This window comes from Halictus rubicundus, chromosome 5 (assembly GCF_050948215.1).
Source record: "Halictus rubicundus isolate RS-2024b chromosome 5, iyHalRubi1_principal, whole genome shotgun sequence".
Classification (NCBI taxonomy): Eukaryota; Metazoa; Arthropoda; class Insecta; order Hymenoptera; family Halictidae; genus Halictus; species Halictus rubicundus.
This window is the reverse complement of record NC_135153.1, coordinates 2237986-2258744: the sequence shown is the minus strand read 5'-3', so window position 1 is coordinate 2258744 and position 20759 is coordinate 2237986. Positions and strand designations below refer to the sequence as shown.

Here is a 20759-nt window from a genome sequence, read left to right as displayed (position 1 = left end):
TCCATGCATTATACTACTGTTACTACTCCCTAATGGAGCTCAACTAACTTAAATCGACAGTAACGCGCGATCCGGTGATTAGTTGTCGCCCGGCCAGCTCCGGTAGTAGATCGCTGAATCTAGTCGACTATGAGGTTCAATCTCATGGTCGTGGTCTTGGCCATCGGCCTGCTGTGCATCGTGAGGCAAGCGGACCCAGCCAGGATCTTAGCGCTCGTCCCGACACCTTCTTACAGCCACCAGATCCCGCACCGGCGGTTATGGCTCGAGCTGCACGAACGCGGCCACGAAATCGTGCTCGTCACGTCGGATCCGATCCCGAACATGAACACGACGACGTTCAAGCAGATCGACACCAGCGGAGCGTACAAGAACATCAGGGAAATCGATTTTATTAAGCTCCGATTCGACAAGGTCGAATGGTTGACGTTCGCCGAAGGACAACTGATTGACATGGCTTACAGTTTCGCCGAACATATGCTGAACCACACGGATATGAAAGCGATCTACGCGCCTAACAGCAACGAGAAGTTCGACCTTGTGATAGGCGAAATGCTCGTGTCGCCCGCTACGTACTACTTAGCCTATAGGTTCAACGCACCGTTCATAGGTATTTCTTCACATTTACGTGCAATTTGTGTCAAATTTAACAGAACGTATCTGTAATTTTATTAGGTTGTTTAAATTTAAGAGAACGTACAGTTGTCTCTTTTATGGTGTATTTTTAGGGTTGAGCCCACTGGGAATTATGGCTGTGAATGAACACGCTCTCGGTGGTGTGGTGTTGCCTTCGCACGAGTACACCTGGGAAATGGAGGCGAACGTGGGGACGAATCAGCCATTCTGGAAGAGACTTCAAAATTTCCTTAAATTCTCGCGGTCCTTGTACCACATGTACAGTGATCTTTATCCACGTCACCAGAAATTAGTGGAAAAGTACTTCGGAACCGCTGTGCCTTCGCTGCTCGACCTACAGAAGAACACCAGCCTTATATTCGTCAACCAAGCTGATGCCATAACGCCAGCCCGACCGAAGCTTGCGAACATGATTACCTTTACCTCTTTTCACGTCGAGAAGAACCTGCCTCCTTTGCCCGAGGTATATATGACAAATCCTTTATTCGTATAAGGAAATGCACTTTTATCCACACGTACTGAATCTAGCAGATTTTGTTTAAATATGCAGCAAAATGATCAGCAGACCTAAGGCTTCAAGAAGTGCTGATCTCCAAAGTTCTGTTTCCTTGAATTTCTTACTTTGGTTTTGCGAGCCTTTCAGTCTCTTCTTCCCGTAATTTTCTAATAATATTTTTACCTGCTGTTAAGTCTTCAGAAAATTTAGGTAAATACTAAAGAAGCATAGAAATATGTTTCAAGTCTTCCCGAATTAAGGAACGATTTTGAATAGTATATTACACTTATCCTGATAACAAGACAATACAATATAACAGTAAAATACAATACGATATATAGTGATTTCCCTATACAGGGTAATCCGTTTTTAAACGGCCAAACGTCAACCAGCTGTAGAGGACCCCAAATGGAACAACTTTCACCCCTAACACTTTGTTTGATTCGAAGTTATTTCATTCAGTCTCCACGGCGTGCCCCATGTAAAAAAAAACCAAGATCCAAAGGTCATACAAAAAAGTTGACTTAATAAAAAAGATGCCCCTATTTATTTTAAACCAAACAAAGGAAAAATCATCAAGATACATAATTGCAGTCCTAATATATTTAATCTTAAGTGAACGCAAAATATGACGGGTTTTTGCAATTATCTAAAAATCAAGACCGAATCAAAAAAAGTGTTAGGGGTGAAAGTTGTTCCATTTGGGGTCCTCTATAGCTGGTTGACGTTTGGCCGTTTAAAAACGGATGACCCTGTATATGTCGCCATGGCTTGGACGATAAATGTAGTGCAATTATCCCCACTACCACGGTGTATACACCACGATGGACCACGAAGCTCGAGAGGTCCCGGTAAACATAACACAGCTCGGGTATGTCTCCTGGACGATACATTATTTCCTGAAAATTTTCTTCGCGTAATATCAGGTTAGAAATTCAACTTTATCATAGATTTCCGCAGGACAGCGAGTTGTTTACGTGACAATGATTGTTAACATGGGTGACCTAGTAGCTTATCGCAACTAACACAAATGTTCGAAGTTATATCCATTGACATTAATACAGTGATGCAATCTATTAAGTAATAAAGAAACTGAACTCTGAATCATATCCGCACCGAGCGTAATGCATGCTTCACGAATACGATGTTTCATATTCTCAGATGTTGACGGCGGTTCACGATACACTGTATCTTTTAATTTGCCCCACAAAAAATAGTCTAAAGGAGTAAAGTCCGGTGAGCGTGGAGGCCACGGAAATTGTCCGCCACGACCAATCCATCGATTGGGAAATTTTCTATCGAGCACTTGCCTTACATTACGTGCGTAATTTGCAGGGCAACCACCGTGTTGGTACCACATTTGTGTACGAACATGTAACGGTACATCTTCTAATAAAGATGGTAAAATTACACACAAAAAGTCGACCATCAATAAATATGGTCCAATCAATTTGTTGCCCAATATTCCACACCACACATTAACGCTCCATTGAAGTTGATGGTCAACTTCTCTCATCCAATGAGGATTTTCTGATGCCCAGTAGTGCATGTTTCTCAAATTAATTTGCCCGCGATTAGTAAACGTTGCTTCATCAGTAAATAACACTTTCTGTAAAAAAAAGTTATCATTGCTCATTTGAAGCAAAAACCACTGGCAGAATCCTACGCGGTTTTCATAATCTGTCCCATGGAGCTCCTGATGAAGTGATACGTGATAAGCATGATGTTTTTCGTTATGAAGAATTCGTAGTACACTTGTTTTACTAATGCCAGAACCTCGTGAAATCTGCCGTGTACTAATATGGGGATTTTCTGCTACCGCTGCTAGAACCGCAGTTGGCTGATTTCGTTCCGGAAACCTTTTGGCATACATAGTTTTAGCTCATGTTGCATTTTTACGGCACTCACCATAAATTAAAAGCATGTCAAGTTTTTCGCTATTATTAAATTTCATTTTTGCTTTTATCTTCTTTATAATTACGCACGCACACCAAGGGTAACTTCAATATTGAAGTACGGACATGATAGGAGATTGCGGATCATGATAGACGTTGTCGTGTTTATAAATATTGTCACGTAAACATCCCGCAGTCCTGCGGAAGTCTGTGATAAGGTTGAATTTCTAACTTGATATTACGCGAAGAAAATTTTCAGGAAATAAAGTGAAATTACTCGTTTTTTATTAGGTTTAGGGCTAATGAAGGTCAATAAATTTTTACTCAAAATTCGACATTCTTCCATATTTAGGTATAAAAAATACAGTATTTCATTTAAAAAAAACAAAGTTGACCTTCAAATCTCCGAAACACTTCCACCTGTAAAAAAAAATAAACACACTAAATTGTGTACCCCTTCAGAACATACAACTTTTGTATAAAAAACTTTTTCGTGCAACGCATCCTTTGGAAGTTATATAGGTGTGCAAGATGCGTGGACCACCCTGTATAGTCCTATGCTTAGGGTGCATCTTGAGCCACAAGCCTTCAAGCCAAGAACACAGGGAAATGATTATCCTTTATTTTTTTGCTGGTAGGATCTGAAACGCTTTGTGGACGGCGCGACCGAAGGGTTCATCTACTTCAGTTTGGGCAGCAACGCTATGAGCTCGGACTTGCCTAAAGAAACCCTACAGGTTTTTCTTGACGTGTTCGCCAAATTGCCCTATAAAATTGTATGGAAGTTCGAGAAGGACATGCCCAACAAGCCCGATAATATCTTTGTTGGAAAATGGCTTCCGCAGCAGAGCATTCTTGGTACAGTCCCATTTTTTTATCTAATGTATCACACTTCCAGGGAATTCACATGATATTGATCAACACCTTGCGGATCTATATGCAAAATAACAATTGTCTGTATCCATTCCAACAAACAGGAACCACATAGAATTTTACTTTTTCTTTAATAATTGTGGTAGGTTGAAAGAAAATTATTATTCAAACAATTTATCTTAGTAGGACGATAGTAAATTATCAATATCATTGTCACCAAAGTCAGAGTGATTGTGCGTCTTGTTATCTTCAGAATCTCGTTACAGAGGTTTCTTCTTATAAAATTAAAACCATGCTACATATAAAATAGATGTTATCTAGAAGCAGAACAAAAAGCTCACAATTTTCAGATTACAGTATCTTATGTATTCTTTTCTTTTTCTAATTCTTGTCTTACTAATTCTGACATCGACTTCAAATGGGTTATAAAACTGTCCATAGCTTTCAAAAGTCCTTGAAAATAACTTTTTGTAGTGTATCACTTTTTCCTTGATACTTTCCTACATTTCCAAATCCAATATAAATATTTAGTTAATGAGTTTCTGGTTATTAACCATGGAATATTGTTGTATAGCACACCCCAATATCAAGATGTTCATCTATCAAGGAGGTCTGCAAAGTAGCGAGGAAGCGGTACACTTCACGGTACCATTATTAGGATTTCCAATATTGGCAGACCAGGATTACCAAGTGCTCAGGATGGAGGCTCTTGGTGTCGCGAAATACATGGACATCACAACTGTGACGAGAGAAGAGTTGGATGCTGCCATTCGGGAGATTACAACTAATAAACAGTGAGTGTATAAAGTTTTTACGAAAATGTATTTTCTAGTTTGAATTACAGTAGAGCCTCGTATATTGCACGAGTTCCTCGTTCGTTCCATACTAGCGATTTTCACAACGAGTTGTGAGAAGTTCTTAAGCTCGTTGTGGAGATTGGGATGGCTACGTAGGGGAAATGCAGAATGAGAAATTGGAGAAACTGTTCGCGTGATAGATTCCCGCTTTTGTTGCATAACCTCGATTCTGGCACTCATTTTCGATCTTATTTCATACAACGAGCGGGGTACAACAGTATTATAAACGACGAGAGGCCAGTAGCACATAAAGGGTGTCTCGACAGTGAATTCTCGATATTTGTCAACTCATGTTCTGTATCGTCCAGGAGATATACCCGAACCGTGTAAAGGTCGATGCACATCTCACCGGCCCGGCCGGCCGGCTCAAAATTATAACCCTGGTTTTGGCCCTAGCGTTTACTAGCGGCAACCGTGTCAGACTTTGGAACCGAATTTCTTCTCTGGCCTCTCGACCCTTTCCAGATGGCCTTTCGAGGGCGCGTTGACAGTTCCCTGCTGTGCGTGGCACAAAAAAAAATGTTTTTAGGGGCTCCACAGCTCCTTAGGTAATCTATCCGTACCTCTCCTTTACAACACCATGGAAATAGGAAACGTTCCTGGCACTTAGTGAAACAGCATCGCACATCCTTATACAGGGTGGTCCACGCAATTGTTTCAAGTCATAACTCCGTTATTATTGCATTTACGAAAAAATGATAAAGGAGAAAGATAAATGGTTCGAAGAGCACTACATCTGTAGGCCTTTCAATTTTTTTTTAGATGCTGCAGTGCATGTGCAATTAACAATTGCATCATTTCTTTAAATAGAATAGATTCTTCCTTTCATTCTACGTAAAAAATGATAAGGGTACCATGGCAAAAAAATTATTAGATCTCGAGATATTTTCAAAAAATGTCTTTATTGAAGAAGATACTCAAACACTTCATAACTATGTTGTAAAGGTAAACACCCTTTCGACATTGTTATCATAACAGAAACCGATTTGTACGAGTGAGCATTTCATAATTCAGTAGCAAGTCACGTATCGTAACTCGAGTACGAAAACTAAGATTTTGAAAAAGTGTAGCTGTATTTCACTAAATACAAGAAAATGTATGACATTTTTTGAAAATATCTCGAGATCTAATAATTTTTCACATTCAACATGTGTTTTTGATTCACAAGAAAAATTACCTGCCTATTTAAAATACGACAGATGTTCCCCTCAAACCCAACAAATGGTAGCTCGAACCTATAGCTCCGAAAGGGAGTACCGTATTATTAATTATTCTGGTAGCTTTTTCCTAATAACGCTCAAATTCCTTAACAAAGTATTCCCCATCTATTACCACGAGGGACTCTGAAATGTTCTAGTTAACAGCTTTTGAAATAAATAATGACGAATTGTTTCACCGCACAGATTGTCAGATGATATTTTCTTTTTCGTTAGCGTGGTAATAAATTGTTATTTCGTTTGTTACAACGTTCAAATTCCTTAACAAGATCTATTACCACGAGGAACTCAGAAAAGTTCTGGTTGATAGTTTTTTAAATAAATACAGCATGTTCATTCTGTCTTCGTACTGCCACGCTACGAGCCGGCCGACTAGCCTGCGAACATTCTCGTCGAGAATGCTAGCCGGCTAGCCGGCCGGCTCTAGCATTGGGCAGCGAACCCCTGGGGTTCTGGTAGCAGAGGACACGCTGTGCCTTTGTTCGGAGCCTCTCGAACCCTCTCTAATAGCTGTCCCGGACCCCAAAATGCTTATAAACGGGGAAAAAACGGCCGGTCGGCCGGCCGGTGAGATGTGCATCGACCTTTATGTGTACAATCCTCGGCGTCCGAGGCCTTTCGAGTTTCCTGACCTTTCACGGGTTACATCCCATGACAGTGGGGTTCATTCCGCGACTTTTAACGTCCAGGCCTTGACGACAAATATAGAGAAATCACTGTAATGCAATAAATTGATGAATGAATGTTTTTTATTGAAGGACCACTATTCTACAATAGTATCATTTCCCCAAAAAGAAAATGTCCAAGGAAGAAAAATATTCTTGCCGGATATGGATCCTTTGACTACATTCGTATTACTTAAAAGAAACTTTTTTCTTCGAATTTAAATTTAAATTTTAATTATAAATTTAGTTTACATTTGAACATTTCAAATTGATAGAAATAGTAATAGGAAAGCGTTAAACTTTCATTTGTGCGCCATTTTATGATAAGCTTTGGAAGAAAGTGTAATTTTATTCGCTGTTTTTCAGGTACAAACAGAAGATAGTGGAACTGAAAAAACTCGTGAACGATAATCCGTACAATATGGTGGAGCATTTAGCATGGTGGGCGGAGTACGTGATTCGCCATAAAGGTGCTCCTCATCTTCGTTCGAATTTAGCTCATCAACCATGGTACCAGCGCTGCGATATGGACATTGTAGTATTCCTGACGGTGGTGGCCGTTTTAACCATTTCAAACATAGTTAGTGTCATTGCGAAATTAGCTGTACGCTCTTACAGTCATTACCAAAGGTTATCCACACGAAGGAAAGAAAAAATTAGGTAGTTACAAATCGATAGAGGACAAAGATCGAACTTTCGTCATACCAGTATAATAATATATTTATTGATTTTGATTGTTAATGGTTTTGTGGCGAACTATACTAATCGACTCAGGGATTGCGTACGTTGTCAGTGTTACCAGTGTTACTTTGTGTTCAGCCGCGAGTTAACGGGAGATGCCCTTGAAAATCCGCGGCACCGCTATTTCAAGGTGGGACCAGGGACCGATGACCCTTGGCACCGGGGCCCCAGGGCCCCGAGGGCCCTTTGACTATCTCCGACATATTGTCACATCAGGGTTGAACTGTGGCAATCAAAGAACCAGTCATTTATGCCGTATGCAATATCGAAGAGAGTGTTATGTAGAAACTATAACGCACTCCTTGCCAATTGTTGCACTCGATTATTCAATCAATTAATAGGTTAACTCACGGCCATCAATACAAATAAATGAGATATCAACCAATTCAATTTCTTTGTCACTTCAATGTCATTTTACTATATATACGGTGTCTAACTTGAAATACGTACCACGATTTTTCTCTATTATTAGTCCTAACTCATTTGGACGGAACTTAACCTTGTGATGGTATCATGCGTTAAAACATTTAGATTATTATGAAGTGCTTAGTCCTTTGAATCTGTTTCCGATGGTATCGGCACACGATACACGCATTGCTATCGTGCTATAGTATAAGTCTTACGAAAACTGTATTACTTAAAAATCATGAAAGAGAAATGGATTACTTTATCACTAGATATCACAGAACGAAATGACAACGTCTTAACTTTAGCTACTTGAGAAACCAAACCGATTGTAGATATTTTGAATAACATACAGAAGTGATATGACCGATGCGGAAATCTTAATCCCATCTGATTCGCAGCGAGATATGACGATGAACGTTGAATAATTTTATTTTATCGTGTAATTCAGTTATTGCCAGAAATGGAGAAAGATGTTATGACCACCAAAGCAGAACATTTTTAATAAAATTTAATTTAACATCCTTTTATAATAAACGAGTTTTTCCTTTAACTTTTGCCTTTTAAAACAATAATTGAGAACATAATCAATATCGCTGCATGTTCCTTATTAACTTTTAAGGCATAACTTCACCTTGGCAATCCAGAAATTTTGAACTTTTTAATGTATAATCCTGTACATCTTGACAAGAAAATACCAAAAATCGAAGTTTTATGGCGAGGGGTTTTAACCCTAAGCACTCGAATGGCGACTGCAAGGAGCCACTAAAAATTGTCATATATTTATTCAAAATATTTTTTACCTTATTAAATTTGTTTGTATTTAATAAATTACTAAACATTTCGGTGTTGTACTGGTAAATTGCACCATTTTCGTGTGTATAACATGAAAAGGATATACATATATACAAGGGAAATATTCTAGGTCGGAAGAAATGTTTCGTTTTGGAGTTAAAACAGCTTTGAGTGCAAATGGTTAATCGCTCAAATTTAAACACGCATAACTTTTGAACCAGTGAATTCCTCGAATAAAAACTTTAATTTTTGGTATTTCCTCGAAAAGACATACAGAATTATATACTAAAAAGTTAAAAATTTCTGGATTGTCAAGACGAAGTTTAACCATTTTTAATGTACACGTAATATTAAAATATAATGAAATATTATAGACCTTTCTGCTATTACTGGACTGTGGATTCTATGCAATTATTACACAAAAGGCACAGAAGATACACAATACACTAAAAAAAAAAACAGAAGAGTAGAAGGCTACTGTCACCTTACTGTCGCCATATTAAAGCTGTAACCACTCGGCCCACATCACACATTAAAGCTATTCAACAAACTGTTCGTTGACATTAAGAAAGAAAATTGTTAATTAGTTGAATAGATAATACCGGGATACATAGAATGGAACCCACTTGATGCGTATATTAAATTAGCGATATGGAGTACTTCAAACACAAAGAATGGCCAATCTATCAAAAAATTAAAGCAATTGAACAGAATTGCTTATATCTCGTTCGGTATTGCGTGATGGGAGCCCCAACATTGCAATATGTGGTAATACGGTGAATGATGAATTACTATATAACCCCACATTGATGTCACGACTGAGCAGTATTATCAATAGATTGACGCCTGATACCGCTCCTTTATATTACACAAGTTACTTAAATTCACAGTAACGCGCGACCATCCGATTAGTTGTCTAGCGGCCAGCTCCGGCCGTTGATCGGTCAATTACGTCAACGATGAAGTTCACTCTGCCCGTCGTGTTGTGTGTCATCAGCCTGCTGTGCACCGTGAGGCAAGCGGAACCAGCCAGGATCTTAGCGGTCATCGCGACACCTTCCTACAGCAGCCAGATCCCGTTCCGGCAATTATGGCTCGAGCTGCACAAACGCGGCCACGAAATCGTGCTCGTCACAACGAATCCAATCCCGAACATGAACTCAACGACGTTCAGGCAGATAGACACCAGCGGAGCTTACAAAACTATGACGGGCGTCAATTTTTTCAAGCTCCGATTCGACAAAGAGGACTTTATGACTTTCATGGAAAAACATGTGGTAGACATGACCCACAGTATTGCTGAAAATCTACTCAACCACCCGGACATGAAAGCGTTGTGCGCCCCCAACAGTAACGAGAGGTTCGATCTCGTGATGGTCGACATGATGGCGATTCCCACTCCATATGTCTTCTCCCATAGGTTCAACGCACCGCTAATAGGTATGTCTTCACATTAATGTGCAATTTGTATGAAAGATTAACTTACAATTGCGTCGGTTGTTTAAATTTAAGAGAACGTACAAACGTTTATCTTGGCGTATTTGTAGGGTTGAGCCCAATGGGAATGCTCTGTTTGAACGAACACGTTCTCGGTGGTGTGGTGTTGCCATCGCACGAGTATACCTGGGAAATTGAGGCGAACGGGGGAACGAATCAGCCATTCTGGAAGAGACTTCAAAATTTCCTTAAAATCTCGCGGTCCATGTACCACATGTACAGCGATCTTTATCCACGTCATCAGAAATTAGTGGAAAAGTACTTCGGACCCGGTGTGCCTTCGCTGCTCGACATACAGAAGAACGCCAGCCTTATATTCGTCAACCAAGCTGATGCCATAACGCCAGCCCGACCGAAGCTTGCGAACATGATTACCTTTACCTCTTTTCACGTCGAGAAGAACCTGCCTCCTTTGCCCGAGGTATGTATGACACAATCCTTTATTCGCACACGAAAATTAGCTTTTATTCCAACGTACTGAATCAAGCAGATTTTGTTTAAATATGCTGCAAAATGATCAGCAGACCTAAGGCTTCAAGAAGTACTGATCTCACAAATTTTGTTCATTTGCATTCCTTAGTTTGGTTTTGAGAGACAATCAGTATCTTCTTCCCGTAATTTTGGAATAATATTTTTACCATCCGTTAAATCTTCAAAAAATTTAGGTAAATACTAAAGAAGAATAGAAATACGTGTAAGGTCTTCTCGAAGTAAAAAACGATTTTGAAGAGTATATTACACTTATCGTGATAACAATACAATACAATATACAATGATTTCTCTATATATATCTCCAAGACCTGGATGATAAATGTCGTGGAATGAGCCCTACTAGTTCGGGGTATAACCCGTGGGAGGCCACGAAGTTCTGGAGGCCTCTGAAAACGTAACACGGCTAGGGTATATCTCGTGGACGATACAAGACGCTGACAAGACCCGTGAGCGACAAAACCATCATGCCAAGGAGTCAGGGAAATGATTATCCGCTATTTTTTTGCTGGTAGGACCTGAAACGCTTTGTGGACAGCGCGACCGAAGGGTTCATCTACTTCAGTTTGGGCAGCAACGCTATGGGCTCGGACATGCCTAAGGAAACCCTACAGGTTTTCCTCGACGTGTTCGCCAAATTGCCGTATAAAGTTGTGTGGAAGTTCGAGAAGGACATGCCCAACAAGCCCGATAATGTATTTGTTGGAAAATGGCTTCCGCAGCAGAGCATACTTGGTACAGTCTCATTTTTTAGCTAACTTATCAGTTTCCCAGATGATTCACGTGATATCGATTAACACCCCGCGGATCTATTTTCAAATTAACTATTGTCTGTATCCATTCCAACAAACTGGAACCACATACAATTCTATTTTTTTCTTTAATAATTGTGGTAGGTTGAAAGAAAATTATTGTTGTACAATTAATGTTAGTAGGACGATAGTAAATTATCAATATCATTGTCACCAAAGTCAGAGTGATTGTGCGTCTTGTTTTTTTCAGAATCTCGTTAGCGAGGTTTCTTCTTATAAAATTAAAACCATGCTATATATAAAATAGATGTTATCTAGAAGCGGAACAAAAAGTTCACAATTTTCTGATTACAGTATCTTCTGGATTCTTTTCTTTTTCTAATTCTTGTCTTAGACGATGACGCAGGTCCTTGACATGCTGGGGACAAGTATTAAATGATTCAACAATTCTGACATCGACTTCAAATGGGTCATAAAACTGTCCATAGCTTTCAAAAGTCCTTGAAAATAACTTTTTGTAGAGTATCACTTTTTCCTTGATACTTTGCTACATTTCCAAATCCAATATAAATATTTAGTTAATGAGTTTCTGGTTATTAACCATGGAATATTGTTGTATAGCACACCCCAATATCAAGATGTTCATCTACCAAGGAGGTCTGCAAAGTAGCGAGGAAGCGGTGCAGTTCACGGTACCATTATTAGGATTTCCAATATTGGCCGACCAGGATTACCAAGTGCTCAGGATGGAGGCTCTTGGTGTCGCGAAATACATGGACATCACAACTGTGACGAGGGAAGAGTTGGATGCTGCCATTCGGGAGATTACAACTAATAAACAGTGAGTGTATAAAGTTTTTACGAAAATGTATTTTCTAGTTTGAATTACAGTAGAGCCTCGTATATTGCACGAGTTCCTCGTTCGTTGCATACTAACGATTTGCACTACAAGTTGTTGGAAACTCTTAAGCTCGTTGTGGGATGGCTACGTAGGTTAAATGTAGAGTGGGAAATCCGAGAAACATTTCGCGTGATTGATTACCACTTTCGTTGCACAACCTCGATTCTTAGACGCACTTTCGATCTTATTTCGTACAACTTGCGAGGTACTACAGAATCATAAGCGAATATAGGGAGGCCAGTAGCACATACAGGGTGTCTCGACTGCCGGAGATCATCTAAAGGTCCATTTGAATTGATAATACAGTGAATTCTCGATATTTGTCAACATCACCGGTCTTGCCAGCGTCCTGTATCGTCCAGGAGACATACCCGAGCCATGTTATTTTGACACTCCTCGGCGTCCGAGGTCTCTTGAGCTTTTTGGCACCTCACAGGGTATACTCCGCGGTAGTGGTGATAATTCCGCGACGATTATTATACAGACCTTGGCGACATATACAGAGAAATCACTATAATGCAATAAATGGATGGGTAAATGTTTGTATTGGAAGACCAATATCCTACATGAGTATAATTTCTCCAAAAAAAGATGACCAAGGAAGAAAAATATTCTTACCGGATATGGATCCTTTGACTATATTCGTATTACTTAAAACAAACTTTTTTCTTTCAATTTGTAGAGGTAGTTGCTTTGCCTCTTTATAAATTTAATTTATAATAGAACATTTCATATCGATAGAAATAGTAATGGGAAAGCGTTAAACTGTCATTTATTTATGATAAGCTTTGGAAGAAAGTGTAATTTTATTCGGTGTTTTTCAGGTACAAACAGAAGATAGTGGAACTGAAAAAACTCGTGAACGATAATCCGTACAATATGGTGGAGCATTTAGCATGGTGGGCGGAGTACGTGATTCGCCATAAAGGTGCTCCTCATCTTCGTTCGAATTTAGCTCATCAACCATGGTACCAGCGCTGCGATATGGACATTGTGGTATTCCTGACGGTGGTGGCCGTTTTAACCATTTCTGGCATAGCCAGTGTCGTTGCAAAATTAGCCGTGCGCTCTTACAGTCATTATCAAAGATTATCCACACTGAGGAAAGAAAAAATTAGTTAGTTACAATTCGATAGAGGACAAAGATCGAACTTTCGGCATACCAGCATAACAATAAATTTATCGAGTTTGATTATTATGTGTCTTGTGCTGAACTATACTAATCGACTTCTTTTTCGGGGGAAAATGCTTTTCGCATGCCCCGGCATCCTTGGGGAAGCCGTGGTTATGTGGGACTATCCCTGGGGAGTATCCCCAGAGACTACCCACTAAAAACCCACGCCCACCTAAGCTAAAGGGGAGGTGCCTTGATCACGCGGTACTCAACAGGACACCTCCCAGCTAACATACTACCCGGGAAGGGGATTAGCCTCCTCCATTCCCTATGCTATAAGGCCCGGGTCGGAGGGACCCGCCCGGTGTCCCCATCCCAGGAGCCTTCGGATTGGGCTTCCCGAGCCCCAGCTCGGTCCACCCACAGCTCTCGGAGTCTTCGTGCCCTGCTCGGAGCCGGTGTCCCGGAGGAACCAGCCTCGGCCGAATCAAGAAGACGCCGCCACCGGAAGGAAGGGCCGTCGGAGGCGCGATCCGGACTGCCCCGACCCTTCCTACCCAGCCCCCACGAATCACCCTCCCCTAGGGGAGGGTCGGATTGACACCGCCCCTCCCACACCGAGAATAATCCCGGGGGGTATCATCTCAACACGGAGCTATGCTCCCCCCCCCCCCCCCGGTTGGTCGGGGTCAGCTCACATCCTGAGCCCCCGAATCCACCGCCCCCAATGATGGGGGCACATCAAAATGCGGAGAGTCCCCCCGCCAACCTCCACTCCGCCCCCCCGCTCCCAGGGGCACCAGTTGGCGCGGGAGTGTACCCCGTGCCCACTCCCTCCTTGCATAGCCCGGGTCCCGCTCCTGGGCCCGCTCGGCGGCCTCCTTCTGCGTCATTACGACCTCGCAGAAGGAGGCCACCGCCATCCACAACCCCTCGCTGGCGACCATGTGGCCGACTACGTTCGGCAGCGAGAGGTCCCACCCATCCAAGTACTGACCACGCTCAACACTGTTTAACTTCGAAGCGAGAGGTCCCACCCGCCCAGTGCGACTCTAAGGACACGGCGCGGTTCGGCCCACGCCACAGGGTGTCTAACTTGAAATTCGTACCACGATTTTTCTTTATTATTAGTCGTAACTCATTTGGACGGAACTTAACCTTGCAATGGTATCATGCGTTAGAACATTTAGATTATTATGAAGTGCTTAGTCCTTTGAATCTGTTTCCGATGGTATCGGCACACGATACACGCATTGCTATCGTGCTATAGCATATGTATTGCGATAACTGAATTACTTAAAAATCATGAAAGAGATATGGATCAGTTTATCAATAGTTATCACAGAACGAAATGACAACGCCTTAACTTTAGCTACTTGAGATACCAGACCAATTGTAGATATTTTGAATAACATACAGAAGTGATATAACCGATGAGGAAAACTTAATCCCATCTGATTCGCGGCGAGATATGACGACGAACGTTGAATAATTTTATTTTGTCGTGTAATTCAGTTATTGCCAGAAAAGGAGAAAGACGTTATGACCACCAAAGGAGAATATTTTTAATAAAATGTAATTTAACATCCTTTTAAAATAAACGAGTTTTTCATTTAACTTTCTCCCTTTAAAATCTAATATATCCTGCGACTTCATATTATTTTCAAAAATGAAATTGAAGATAAACGGGTGACACATTAGAACTATAGAAAATAGTCAAGGTGAATCGTAGCCTCAGACCTTTGCGAAGCCATTAAACTTTATCTGATACCAGATAATTTTACTCAAATCGTCATATTACTTTGATTAAAAACAGTCCACAGTTTTTAATATAGAACACGCTGCTTGTAGATAATTGAGAACATAATCATTATCGCTGCGTGTTCTTTACTAACTGTTAAGGCATAACTTCACCTTGGTAACCCAGAAATTTTGAACATTTTAATATATAATCCTGTACATCTTGACAAGAAAATTCCAAAAATCGAAGTTTTATAGCGAGGGGTTTTAACCCTTAGCACTCGCATGGCGTCTGTAAGGCGCCACTAAAAATTGTTATATCTTTATTCAAAATATTTTTTACATTATTAAATTTGTTTGTATTTAATAAATTACTAAACATTTCGGTGTTGTACTACTAAATTGCACCATTTTCGTATGTTTAACATGGAAAGGATATATATATATCTATATATATATATAGAAGGGAAATATTCTAGGTCGGAAGAAATGTTTCGTTTCGGAGTTAAAACAGCTTTGAGTGCAAATGATTAATCGCTCAAATTTAAACACGCATAACTTTTGAATCAGTGAATTCCTCGCCTAACAACTTCGATTTTTGGCATTTCCTCGAAAAGACATACAGAATTATATACTAAAAAGTTAAAAATTTCTGGATTGTCAAGACGAAGTTTAACCATTTTTAATGTACACGTAATATTAAAATATAATGAAATATTATAGACCTTTCTGTTATTACTGGACTGTGGATTCTATGCAATTATTACACAAAAGGCACAGAAGGTACTCAATACACTAAAAAAACAGAACAGAAGTGTAGAAGACTACTGTCACTTTACTGTCACCATATTAAAGCTGTCACCAGACAGCCCACATCACACATTAAAGCTATTCAACAAGATGTTCGTTGACATTAAGAAAGAAAATTTTTAATTAGCGTAAAGATATCTCGGTTGGGTTACTACAGTTGGCATGCTGTGCTTGAGTTTCAAATCTACACTATTATCACCGACAACGGAACAAAAGTGTTGGGGTCACGCGCATGCCCAGCTGAGCGCGGCCGAACGTGCACGAGCTGGCGCGCGGGAAGAACAGTTCGCATCAAGCGATGATGCTGTCTTGTGTTTGCAAGTTTATCGTTTACTTTTCATGTTATATGTAGTATCATATTGTTAGCAATAAATGTAGTTTACAGTACGCGTACTAGAGTGACTCCCCGAATACCCCGGAACATCCCAACCTCAACAAAAAGTAATCAGACTTCTCACAAAACTGTTGAATAGATAATACCAGGAAACATAGAATGGAATCCACTTGACACGTATATTAAATTAGCGATATGAAGTACTTCAAACACAAAGAATGGCGAAACTATCTAAAAATCAAAGCAATTGAACAGAATTGCTTATCTCTCGTCCGATATTGCGTGATGGGAGCCCCAACATTGCAATATGTTGTAATACGTTGTTGTAATGAATTGCTATATAACCCCACATTGACTTCCTGACTCAGCAGTATCATCAATGGATTGAACAGCTGACACTGCCCCTTTATATTGCACAACTTACTTAAATCCACAGTAACGCGCGACATTCCGATTAGTTGTCTAGCGGCCAGCTCCGGCAGTTGATCGGTCAATTACGTCAACGATGAAGCTCACTCTGCCCGTCGTGTTGTGTGTCATCGGCCTGCTGTGCATCGTGAGGCAAGCGGAACCAGCCAGGATCTTAGCAATCATCCCGACACCTTCTTACAGCCACCAGATCCCGTACCGGCGATTATGGCTCGAGCTGCACAAACGCGGCCACGAAATCGTGCTCGTCACACCGAATCCGATACCGAACATGAACTCAACGACGTTCAGGCAGATAGACACCAGCGGAGGTTACAAAACTATTAGGGCTTTCGATTTTGTCAAGCTCCGATTCGACAAAGAGGACTTTATGTCTTTCATGGAAGAAAATCTGGTAGACATGACCCACAGTATTGCTGAAAATCTACTCAACCACACGGACATGAAAGCGTTGTGCGCGCCCAACAGCAACGAAAAGTTCGATCTCGTGATGGTCGAGATGCTCGCGTCGCCCACTCAATATGCCTTCGCTCATAGGTTCAATGCACCGCTAATAGGTATTTCTTCACATTAACGTGCAATTTGTGTGAAAGATTAACTTACAATTGCATCGGTTGTTTAAATTTAAGAGAACGTACAAAAGTTTTCCTTGGCGTATTTGCAGGGTTGAGCTCACTGGGAATGTTCTTTTTGAACGAACACGCTCTCGGTGGTGTGGTGTTGCCATCTCACGAGTATACCTGGGAAATGGAGGCGAACGTGGGGACGAATCAGCCATTTTGGAAGAGACTTCAAAATTTCCTTAAAATCTCGCGGGCCATGTACCACATGTACAGTGATCTTTATCCACGTCATCAGAAATTAGTGGAAAAGTACTTCGGACCCGGTGTGCCTTCGCTGCTCGACATACAGAAGAACACCAGCCTTGTATTCGTCAACCAAGCTGATGCCATAGTTCCCGCACGACCGAAGCTTGCGAACATGATTACCTTCACGTCTTTCCACGTCGAGAAGAACCAGCCTCCTTTGCCCGGGGTATATTTGACACAATCCTTTATTCGCACAAGAAAATTAGCTTTTATCCCAACGTACTGAATCAAGCAGATTTTGTTTAAATATGCTGCAAAATGATCAGCAGACCTAAGGCTTCAAGAAGTACTGATCTCACAAGTTCTCTTTATTTGAATTCCTTACTTTGGATTTGCAAGACATTCAGTCTCTTGTTCCCGTAATTATGGAATAATATTTTTACAATCCGTTAAATCTACAGAAAATTTAGGTGAATACTAAAGAAGCATAAAAATACGTGTTAGGTCTCCTCGAAGTAAGAAACGATTTTGAAGAGTATATTACACTTATGATGATAACAATACAATACACTATACAATGATTTCTCTATATATGTCTCCAAGACCTGGATGATAAATGTCGTGGAATTAGCCCTACTAGTACGGGGTATACCCCGTGGGAGGCCACGAAGTTCGAGAGACCTCGGTAAACATAACGCGGCTAGGGTATGTCTCCTGGACGATACTAGACGCTGACAAGTCCCGTGTCATTGACATATCGAGAATTCACTGTATCATGTACAGTCCTATGCTTAGGGTGCATCTTGAGCGACAAAACCATCATTCCAAGGAGTCAGGGAAATGATTATCCTCTATTTTTTGCTGGTAGGATCTGAAACGCTTTGTGGACAGCGCGACTGAAGGGTTCATCTACTTCAGTTTGGGCAGCAACGCTATGAGCTCGGACTTGCCTAAAGAAACCCTACAGGTTTTTCTTGACGTGTTCGCCAAATTGCCCTATAAAATTGTATGGAAGTTCGAGAAGGACATGCCCAACAAGCCGCATAATATCTTTGTTGGGAAATGGCTTCCGCAGCAGAGCATTCTTGGTACAGTCCCATTTTTTTATCTAATGTATCACACTTCCAGGTAATTCACATGATACTGATCAACACCTTGCGGATCTATATGCAAAATAACAATTGTCCATTCCAACACACAGGAACCACGTACAATTTTCTTTTTTCTCTAATAATTGTGGTAGGTTGAAAGAAAATTATTACTGAAACAATTCATCTTAGTAGGACGATAGTAAATTATCAATATCATTGTCACCAAAGTCAGAGTGATTGTGCGTCTTGTTATCTTCAGAATCTCGTTACAGAGGTTATCTAGAAGCGGAACAAAAAGTTCACAATTTTCTGATTACAGTATCTTCTGGATTCTTTTCTTTTTCTAATTCTTGTCTTAGACGATGACGCAGGTCCTTGACATGCTGGGGACAAGTATTAAATGATTCAACAATTCTGACATCGACTTCAAATGGGGCAGAAAACTGTCCATAGCTTTCAAAAGTCCTTGAAAATAACTTTTTGTAGAGTATCACTTTTTCCTTGATACTTTGCTACATTTCCAAATCCAATATAAATATTTAGTTAATGAGTTTCTGGTTATTAACCATGGAATATTGTTGTATAGCACACCCCAATATCAAGATGTTCATCTATCAAGGAGGTCTGCAAAGTAGCGAGGAAGCGGTGCAATTCACGGTACCATTATTAGGATTTCCAATATTGGCCGACCAGGATTACCAAGTGCTCAGGATGGAGGCTCTTGGTGTCGGGAAATACATGGACATCACAACTGTGACGAGGGAAGAGTTGGATGCTGCCATTCGGGAGATTACAACTAATAAACAGTGAGTGTATAAAGTTTTTACGAAAATGTATTTTCTAGTTTGAATTACAGTAGAGCCTCGTTTATTGCACGAGTTCCTCGTTCGTTGCATACTAGCGATTTTCACTACGAGTTGTTAGAAGTTCTTAAGCTCGTTGTGGAGATTGGGATGGCTACGTAGGGGAAATGCAGAATGAGAAATTGGAGAAACTGTTCGCGTGATAGATCACCGCTTTTGTTGCATAACCTCGATTCTGGCACTCATTTTCGATCTCATTTCATAGAACGAGCCAGGTACAACAGTATTATAAACGACGAGAGGCCAGTAGCACATAAAGGGTGTCTCGACTGCTGGAGATCATCGAAAGGTCCATTTGAATTGTTAATACAGTGAATTCTCGATATTTGTCAACACATGTCCTGTATCGTCCAGGAGATATACCCGAACCGTGTTATTTTTACAATCTTCGGCGTCCGAGGTCTCTCGAGTTTCCTGACATTTCACGGGTAACACCCCATGACAGTGGGGATTATTCCGCGACTTTTAACATCCAGGCCTTGGCGACATATATAGAGAAATCACTGTAATGCAATAAATTGGTGAATGAATGTTTTTTATTGAAGGACTAATATTCTACAAGAGTATCATTTCTCAAAAAAAAAAGATGACCAAGGAAGAAATATATTTTTGCCGCATATGGATCCTTTGACTACATTCGTATTACTTAAAACAAACTTTTTTCTTCGAATTTGTAGACATAGTTGCATAGCTCCTTTCAGCTGAGATACCTTCAATAAATTTAGTTTACATTTGAGCATTTCAAATGGATAGAAATAGTAATACAAAAACATTAAACTTTCGTTTTTCCGCAATTTTATGATAAGTTTTGAAAGAAAGTGTAATTTTATTTGCTGTTTTTCAGATACAAACAGAGAATGGTGGAACTAAATAAGCTCGTGAACGATAATCCGTACGATATGGTGAAGCATTTAGCATGGTGGACGGAGTACGTGATTCGCCATAAAGGTGCTCCTCATCTTCGTTCAAATTTAGCTCATCAACCATGGTACCAGCGCTGCGATATGGACATTGTGATATTCCTGACGATCGTGGCCGTTTTAATCATTTCAAACATAACTAGTATCATTGCGAAATTGACTGTGCGCTCTTACAATCATTATCAAAGAATACCCACACTAACGAAGCAAAAAGTTAGTTAGTTACAAATCCATAGCGCACGAAGTTCGAAGTTTCGGCGTACCAGTATAACAATATACTTATTGATTGTGATTGTTATGATTGCGGCCGTTGTCAGTATTACCAGTATTACTTAGTGTGTTGATCAACAAATTCATGTACGTGAAAACAAAAATTATAGTTTAAAGTAAGTTGTCTGACGACATTATGCAAAAGCATAATGCATACGAA

General features: G+C 40.4%; 3 protein-coding genes across 4 annotated transcripts; all 3 read left to right on the top strand.

The window, feature by feature from the left end:
- Positions 1-44: 44 nt before the first annotated feature.
- Positions 45-8312, top strand: LOC143353982 (UDP-glucosyltransferase 2-like). Of its 2 annotated transcripts, none has more exons than XM_076787630.1 (5): positions 45-610; positions 729-1099; positions 3666-3885; positions 4475-4694; positions 4745-4830. In XM_076787630.1, exons 1-5 carry the CDS (start codon positions 130-132, stop codon positions 4809-4811), a joined length of 1359 nt encoding a protein of 452 aa, XP_076643745.1. In that variant the 5' UTR covers positions 45-129; the 3' UTR covers positions 4812-4830. The 2 variants fall into 2 exon arrangements, with proteins under 2 accessions (XP_076643745.1, XP_076643744.1); XM_076787629.1 differs by lacking the exon at positions 4745-4830 and adding an exon at positions 7006-8312 and having other exon boundaries at positions 50-610.
- A 1155-nt stretch (positions 8313-9467) lies between these two features.
- Positions 9468-14934, top strand: LOC143353983 (UDP-glucosyltransferase 2-like). The gene is made up of 5 exons (XM_076787632.1): positions 9468-10020; positions 10128-10498; positions 11082-11301; positions 11940-12159; positions 13044-14934. Exons 1-5 carry the CDS (start codon positions 9540-9542, stop codon positions 13339-13341), a joined length of 1590 nt encoding a protein of 529 aa, XP_076643747.1. The 5' UTR covers positions 9468-9539; the 3' UTR covers positions 13342-14934.
- Positions 14935-16631: 1697 nt separating this feature from the next.
- Positions 16632-20759, top strand: LOC143353985 (UDP-glucosyltransferase 2-like). Its single transcript, XM_076787634.1, has 5 exons — positions 16632-17203; positions 17311-17681; positions 18324-18543; positions 19133-19352; positions 20254-20759. Exons 1-5 carry the CDS (start codon positions 16723-16725, stop codon positions 20549-20551), a joined length of 1590 nt encoding a protein of 529 aa, XP_076643749.1. The 5' UTR covers positions 16632-16722; the 3' UTR covers positions 20552-20759.